Consider the following 7,857-nt stretch of genomic DNA (forward strand, 5'->3'; position numbering starts at 1 on the left):
GCAACGCCCACGTGCCGATTTCCTTGTAATGCTTGTCACGAGGCCACCTGTTGGTGGGCCACTTGTACACGGTTTCAACAACATCTTCAAAGCCGACACGCTCCATGAGTGTCTTCCATTCCTGAGCTGCCGAGACAGGCCGTCCAAATTTCTCCATGCCCTCCATGACGAGGAGAACCCACTTCCAGAGATCTGAGTCCTCGGCAAGAGTGCCATCATCGCAGCCGAGTGGCAAAGCCATATCCTGGGCCTCGAAATAACCGCCCGGTTCAAGCGAGCTAGCAGGAGTAGTCAGCCCAAGTCTTTGACCCAGAGAACAGGGATGGGTCACTCGTAGGCCTTCTGGACGATATTCTCGTTATTAGCGAAACTGCCGGTCATCATACGACAGAAAATAAAATCGAAAGGTTTCGACCACGTCCAATCCTTTTCGAGATCGTCGAGCTATCACTGCCGTAAGCAAGGCAATCGTGATGCGCGCTTTTGGAAAAGCTCACCTCAAAGTGGCAGTTTGGTGGCACACTCGGCTCGTCAGTCCAGGGTCTCGGAGTGAGGCGCGGGGACGGGCTTACAGATCGGGCTGTACAGGGCTCAGGTCGACTCCGATGACCTGCACTCTTTAACAACGAGCTATCCCGCGGCCCAGACTTCACTGCATACCTCAGCGCCCGGGTGAGCGTCGGCTTTGAGGTGATTAGCAGCGCATACAGAACAAGAACATGAAATGCTTACCGAATTCCATGGCCCAGATACCTGTGCCTGTCCCAAGGTCCAGCACACGGGTCGCTCCGTTGTTTTTGGGGCAGAGGCAGTGATTGCCTCCTATGGTCATGGTCATCACATAGTGCTGCAGATCTAAGTGTACCATCATCAGCATGTTCTGACCAAGGATCACAACGTCTTGGCCGTACCCAATCTATCGACTTCGGACTGAGGCGATGTGTCAGCCAAACTCCATTCGTCAGCTGCTCTTCACTCACATCATCATTCGGTAGAAAGTATTCTAGAGGGGCTGTCAGCAAGCAGAGCCACTGGCCTGGAGATGACACACTCACTGCCAGCGCTCATGGAATGGTATGTGCGGCCGTTCTCATGTTGGTACTCGCGAATGCTCGACCGCAGCGACGTAAGCGAGTCACGGGTAGGCTAGACGGTAACCAAGTCAGCTGGGACTGGATTCGCTAGGGCGACGAAGATCGCGCCTCTAGCCCTGTTGATGGGACCCTCGTCCATGCTCTGCACTGGCATCCACTAACAGGTGTAGCGCGGCCCGTGCCGATGTCGAGATTCCCTCTGGACCATCGATGCAACGTACCACGTCAAGCGCTGAGTCGCCGTCTGTTTCGCTACCTTCATCTGCTTCCTGTATCAGGTTAGATGCCCTGCTGACCTGATGAATGGCAAAGATGGACAGATGTGCGAGGAAGCGAGGAACAAGACCGGACAACCGGACTTACGATCTGCACAGTCGTCAGGGGCGCAGCTTGTGGTGGGGGTGCAGCCTCTACATGGGTTGAGTGAGGCGATTGTATCGCCTGTGATGGTGGTTGGGTCGGTTCGGTCATCTCGTTGTTTTTGACCACAACTTTGTTCTGAATAAGTCTTGTGTGAATGGCACGGAAACTGACGAGGAGTGCTTTACCTCACGATCGGTAACGGGGAAGTAGAGCAGGCTGGCAGGTTGACGCCTGAGGGCTGAATGAAGATATAACCCGTGTGCTCTCAGCGCTAACAGTGGCTAGAGGGGTAATTTGTGATACGTCAGTTCCCTGTACCGGAAGTGTCAGCCCTGGGCCGCGGATGCGCGACGAGCAGCCGCCCCATGCCACTTCACTCTGTGCTCCTCAAGATCCTGATGCTCTGTAGCCTGTCGGCGGGAGAGGCTTTTTCTTGCCCATGGGCAGAAAATGATTGAACATGACCTAGCGGCGCAAGCCGTCCTGTCGCCTCACCAAGTCTCTCGGTTGCAAGACAAAGGCGCTCGCATACCCCAGCATGCGGAGCGCGAGGGACACCACCACCCAGTCACAATGCCTCTCAGAGTTACTCCCCGGCCATGGAGGCGGGACCAGTCGACGAACTTGGATTGCGAATCCGCTCAAAAGGACCTGGGCGCACATGTGGTCCAGTAGGATGGTGCGCTAGGAATGTATCACTTCGCTCAGGCTCTCCCTCTCGTCTCTAGTCCCGGGCCAGCTGGCCCATGGCCTCTTGGTTATCTTGTGTCTCGTCCGTAAAAAAGGATTGGACGTCAGACGGTCTCTGAACTGACTCGTCCGGTCCGATTCTTGCATCAACTTCTCACCAGTTTCCTACTGAAAATGGATCTCTCAACCATGCCACCTGCTACGATAGTCCTAGCAGCAGGGCTTTTGCTGCTATCCTACTTGGTGGCTGCGCGTGTGCGGGACTTTTCACGTCTGCGACACGTACACGGCCCGTTCTTGGCGGGCTGGACAGATCTGTGGCTGATCCGCAACCAACTGAGCGGGCGGCTAAACTTTGTGCTGCAAGATGCCAATAAAAAATACGGTACCACGACCTCTCGTCACTTATCACTCGCACAGCGAAACTGACAAGGAACCTCCAGGGCCCGTTGCTAGGATCGCACCCAACTGGGTCGTGTGTGGCGATGGCGCCGAGCTTCGACGCCTGTGGGGAGTGCGCTCTGGCTGGCAGCGAGCGCACTGGTATCGCGGGCTTCGCATCGACCCATACAAGGACAACACATTCTCGACCACGGACGACAAGGTGCACGAGGCCTTGCGCTCCAGACTCTCGGCCGGCTATGCCGGGAAAGATGTAGACGGTTTGCATGAGCTGATTGACGAACAGGTGGCAGGACTTGTCCATCTCCTCGAGTCCAAGTATCTTGCAACCGAACAAGACTTTAAAATTGTCGATATTGCACGCAAGGTGCAGTTCTTTACTCTGGATGTCATCTCAAGCCTCGCGTTTGGAAAGTCATTCGACTACCTCAAGGCCGATGGCGATAAATTTCGGTACATTGAAACAACAGAGAGCACAGTCCCAGTGCTTCTGACGACGGCCCTCATACCATGGTTCCTCAACATCTTGCAGTCACCCAGGCTAAAGTGGATCATTCCAAGCGCAAGAGAAATGGTCGGCATCGGCACGGTCATGGGCCTTGCCCAGGAAGCAGTGGATGAGCGTTACGGCGACAACCCAATCGTCAAGCGTGACATGTTGGGTTCCTTTGTGGCCCACGGGCTGAGCAAGCAGGACGCCGAGGGCGAGACAGTCGTCCAAATCATCGCAGGCTCTGACACTTCAGCGACGGCAATTCGTTCGACATTGCTCTTCCTCATGACGAACCCTCCCGTTTACGCACGCTTTCAGTCCGAGATTGACCGAGCCATTGGGGAGGGGCGTATCTCTTCGCCTATTACCGATGACGAGGCCAAGAATTTCGAGTACCTGCAGGCTGTCATCCGCGAGGGGCTACGGCTGTGGCCACCCGCCACGGGCCTGCTTCCAAAGATCTCGCAGAAGGATGAGGTTGTCTGTGGCGTCCACATCCCTGCAGGCACTAATGTTGCCTGGGCACCATGGACCGTTATGCGCGACCAGAATGTTTTTGGACCAGACGCAGATCTCTTCTGGCCCGAAAGATGGATAGGTGTTCCAGACGCTAAGTGGCGTGCGATGGACCAGCAGGTCATGATGGATTTTGCATCGGGAAGTCGGTGGGAGTGTCTTGGGAAGAACATTGCCATGATCGAACTGAACAAAGTCTACGTCGAAGTAAGTTGACCCCCCTTCGCTTCTTATCATCGTAAGCTTATAGGTGACAAGCTGCTTCGTCGATTTGACTTTGTTCTCATCGACCCGACGAACCCATGGAAGTCATTCAACGCCGCATTCTTCATACAGAGCGACCTTAACGTCAAAGTTTCGAGACGGCCTGGGTTGCAAGGTGCAGTCCACCACTAGAATTATGCCTCGTCAACTTTGGGACATGTACTCATGAGCGTCACTGATGAGTGTCCTACGATTCTTTCGGTGGCAGTTATTGATAGTTTGTATGTTGATGGAGCGTGTATACACCAATGGCGAAGCTGCGCACATACTGACGGCGATATGGTGAGTTGGAAGTAGTCGAATTGATTTGCCTTATATGTTGGTGCTTGAGCCACCATATCTCTCGTTACAATCGCCCAACGAGGCACTCTAGGCCTGCCTGATTCCAGAGCTAGGTCACTTCCAATTTGGTCGTTAATTTGGTGTGTGGGCTGGCTTGATAACCTTCCCATGGTTGGACTTGATTGGATAGCGTCCGAAATCTTCCCTCTCAAGCACAGACTGGATGTCTAGACATTGTGGAGATGGAGGTATGTCATGTAAATATTTTTCGCAAAAAGCGATGCCGCCGTCTGTGAGAGTGATCCCTATAGATTGTGGTATTTTAGACTATTATGTCGGCGTTGCTCGTATCAAAGTCGGGAAATTGTCTTATCAAGTTAATGAAGCGCGAGCCTGCTGAATAGTCGAGATACAATTGATTAAAGGACAAAAAAAGTCTCAATAGGGTCCGTAGGTCAGCACCTCGGTCACTGAAACGAATCTATATCGTGGATGTTCTGCAAAGCTTAGCTAAGGGAGGCGGTAGGTTCCATGGCTCCTTGATGCAATCTGGTTTCAAGGCTATAAAAAAAATTCGCAAACGTAGTAGCAGTCTCATCATATACAGCGTGATGCGAGAAATAGGCCTAATCAATCTCCCAACGAAAAGAAAGGGTACAATCACAAATGGTCGTCGCCAATAGCAAATTTGGACCAGTCCTGGCTACCTTCACGTGGCTTCCGGCTCGGCGGGAAGACTATACCCCGAGAATGTTTCCTTGGCACGCCCCTTGCTCTCCACAAAGCTTGCCCCTCTCATGTCCGCACCCAATATCATCTGAAAGCCGTGATTAGTCGAGTTTCATATAAACAACGGTATTTCTGGTACGATGCAATGAATCCCTCATTCGTGTCGCCAGGGCTGACATATTCACTGATCCCCCGATGCCCAACAAGCCATTTTCAGCCAGCGGAACCCAGTTGAATGCTAGCTCCGATGTGACAGGACCCATGGAACAGGATCACTCCGGATTCAAAAGGACGCTAGTTAATGCGTGTGCTCCTCAACGTCACAAAATTTCCCGTCGACAGGTCGACACCCGTGCTCATCGCAAAAATCAGAAGACCAGACGTCAATCTAAAGCGCTCCAATCAATAAACTTATACTCCAGAGTCAGCACCTACACTCCAAGCTTGGTTGTCCAAGAAATGCTACGAACCCCGCGACGAGATTGCGCGAATGCTACTCAGGGCGGCCCCGCTCTCAGCAGTGGCTGTCGCGCCAAAAGTCTGCCACATTCACAGCACTCGGCCAGGCGCCACACACCGCCCTTAATCTTCCGTTGACCTGTTTCATCGAACTCCGCCGGCCGGGGTCACCTCAACACGAGGCTAGCCAGCTGAGTGCTGTTCCACTACTCGCCGAATCCCAAAGCGGTTGTGGCCGCTGAGCCTGTCCAATGAAGGAAGCTCTTCTGGCCGTGAAGACATGGTCTTCTTTACGAAAGCGAGGATTCGACTGGATTCCAGACAGAATGGCTGTTCAGGGAGAGCGGATGCGTATTGAGTGGATTTGTATATTACCAAGGCCGTCGAACGCCATAACCCTGGAAAGTCGAGGTCTTCATCCTTCTACACCCCCTTTTCGCATTTTACTTCTACTCCAACTGTCTACGTTTGTCCAACATGCATTACTCGCTTCTTTCGACCGCCGCGCTGGCCTTCGCGGCTTCTGTTTCAGGCTACGATATCTCCACCCCTTCTGACCAGGATGGCTCAGTCTGGCAGGCTCTCGCTGGGAAGGATGCCACCAGTTTTGCTCCCCGAAGTTCCTCGAACCGACCGGCAAAGCGCCAGGCCGGCTGGAACCCGCCCACCAGCCTGGCTACCCCATTGAAGCAGGTTTGGGATCATTGCCTTGCCACATATGGCGACGGCGACCTCTTCCGTTTCAAGAACTATGGCTGGGACCAGCTCATCGCAGCTCAGGGGTGAGTAAATCGTTTGACCGAGAAGGGTGCAGCGCTGACAACAGAGCCAGAACCATCAATATGTGCGTCCGCTGGGAGTCAGACACGGTCGTGACTGAGGCTCAGCGCAGCCAAATAGCCAAGGTGACGGCTGCGCAGTACCAAAAGTGGTTCCAATGGCTGTACGGCTACGACAACTTCCCCTATACCAATGTCAAGGTCAACATTGTCGGTTGGGCTGTCCGAGACAAGGCGCTGCTTCAGGGCTCCACGGCCGGCCTTGACATCTACACCAACAAGGATGGATCAGGAATTCCCGAGTGTGCTCCGGCTTGCGGCCGCTTCTTCAACCAGAACGGCGACTACAGCCGCTGCCCCGGTGGGGCGGCGCGTCACTACGACCAGTCGCTCTGGTTGACGGACGGCATGGGCGGCGGTGCTGGTGGTGACTGGGGCCAGCGCATTGGCCGCGAATACTTCATGGGCGCTCTCAATTCCGAAAACGTCCACATTCTTCTGCACGAAATGGGTCACACCTACGGTCTCGACGACTTTTATGATTGGACCCCCACTGGCATCAACAACTTTGTCATGCTGGCCGGCTCCTCACAAGCCATTACCGAGTTTGACGGCTGGATGCTGCGAAACTGGTGGTACGAGCTGTCGCGGAAGCGCGGTTGGCAGTCGGGTTCGGGCGGCTCTGCACCTCCCCCTGCCGCCGTGACCGCTGCGCCTACCACCACCCGACCCGCTGCCACCACCACCCGGCCCGCGACTACCACTACCGTCCGGCCCGCAACAACAACGGCGCGCCCGACCTCAACACCTCCAGCCACCGGATCTGGTCCTGAGGTGCCTCGCTGGGGCCAGTGCGGCGGATCTGGTTACACCGGACCAACCCGCTGCGTGGCTGGCTCAACCTGCACGGTCTCGAACCAGTACTACTCGCAGTGCCTGTAAGGGGAAACAACAAACCGGCCTGATCTCTTTTGACCGAACAAATCTTCTCTTCTTTCTTTCTGTTGCATACTTAGGCCCTCCAGGCATATATATAAATATATATCGATGGCATGCTGGTTCAGGCCCCTGGTTGTGACAACTGTGCAGTGGCTGTGTAGTGGCTCAGCGTTGTGGCTCGTGAATGGTCAGGTGATGTACAGCTTCGTCAGCAGCGTGGCCAGACGGAGTCCCGCAGGTGAGGCTTGACCAAGATCGACACCCTACCGCTCCGGATACAACCAGCCTGCTCTCATGGGCCGCCATCGCCCTCGATCCGCTGCCCAGACTGTAATGCGATTCCCAGCAGACTGGGCCGAACCTTAGTGGCCGACGCTTCCGAAAGCTCAGGACACACCCGATCCGGATGTCGCCTCAAGCCGAACATACGCCTCGTGGGTACAAACTCGAGAATGGAAGCGGTGGAATGGACTGTGTCACGATGCGCGCCATGAAAAGCCACGACATAACAAGAACGTCTCTTGGGATAGGGCGCAGAGGTGCCACAAGCCTGTGACCGGCGTCTTTGACGCAATGCCTCGTCGCACAACCAAAGCCTCCGCAGCAATATGGAGAGTGGCGGGCCACGGCAGCAACTGTAGAGTAACACTCAAACACGCCGCCGGCCGGCGAGGTGGCCGGCGTAGGCAAGGAAGGCTGTCATCGATAGCTCGCAGTTGTCACGCCCTTTGAAGCTGGACAATGTCCGACGCGAGCGCACAGATCTCTCGAGCGCGTGACCAGACCAGTATCGTCGTCGGCCTCAGAAGGGCTCACGTAACGGGCTGACACCCAATCTCAACTGCGG

The 7,857-nt window shown here is 54.8% G+C and overlaps 3 protein-coding genes across 3 annotated transcripts; 2 read left to right on the forward strand and 1 right to left on the reverse strand.

The window, feature by feature from the left end:
* Window positions 1–2: 2 nt before the first annotated feature.
* On the reverse strand, window positions 3–1,654 carry VDAG_10191 (uncharacterized protein; the record flags this gene model as incomplete). The annotated part of the gene is made up of 11 exons (XM_009659894.1): window positions 1,458–1,654; window positions 1,316–1,363; window positions 1,056–1,146; window positions 981–1,003; window positions 912–930; window positions 733–855; window positions 661–683; window positions 573–610; window positions 498–522; window positions 332–444; window positions 3–278 (listed from the first exon to the last, which is right to left on the reverse strand). Coding segments are annotated over exons 1-11 (876 nt in total), but the record flags the coding sequence as incomplete, so codon positions are not given.
* Window positions 1,655–2,321: 667 nt separating this feature from the next.
* On the forward strand, window positions 2,322–4,158 carry VDAG_10192 (cytochrome P450 71A20; the record flags this gene model as incomplete). Its single annotated transcript, XM_009659895.1, has 3 exons — window positions 2,322–2,532; window positions 2,591–3,765; window positions 3,817–4,158. 3 exons carry the CDS (start codon window positions 2,322–2,324, stop codon window positions 3,952–3,954), a joined length of 1,524 nt encoding a protein of 507 aa, XP_009658190.1. The 3' UTR covers window positions 3,955–4,158.
* Window positions 4,159–5,769: 1,611 nt separating this feature from the next.
* Window positions 5,770–7,013, forward strand: VDAG_10193 (cellulose-binding family II; the record flags this gene model as incomplete). The annotated part of the gene is made up of 2 exons (XM_009659896.1): window positions 5,770–6,074; window positions 6,125–7,013. The coding sequence occupies 2 exons, from the start codon at window positions 5,770–5,772 to the stop codon at window positions 7,011–7,013; spliced, it is 1,194 nt and encodes a 397-aa protein (XP_009658191.1).
* Window positions 7,014–7,857: the final 844 nt, after the last annotated feature.

This window comes from Verticillium dahliae, genomic scaffold (assembly GCF_000150675.1).
Source record: "Verticillium dahliae VdLs.17 supercont1.33 genomic scaffold, whole genome shotgun sequence".
Taxonomy (NCBI): domain Eukaryota; kingdom Fungi; phylum Ascomycota; class Sordariomycetes; order Glomerellales; family Plectosphaerellaceae; genus Verticillium; species Verticillium dahliae.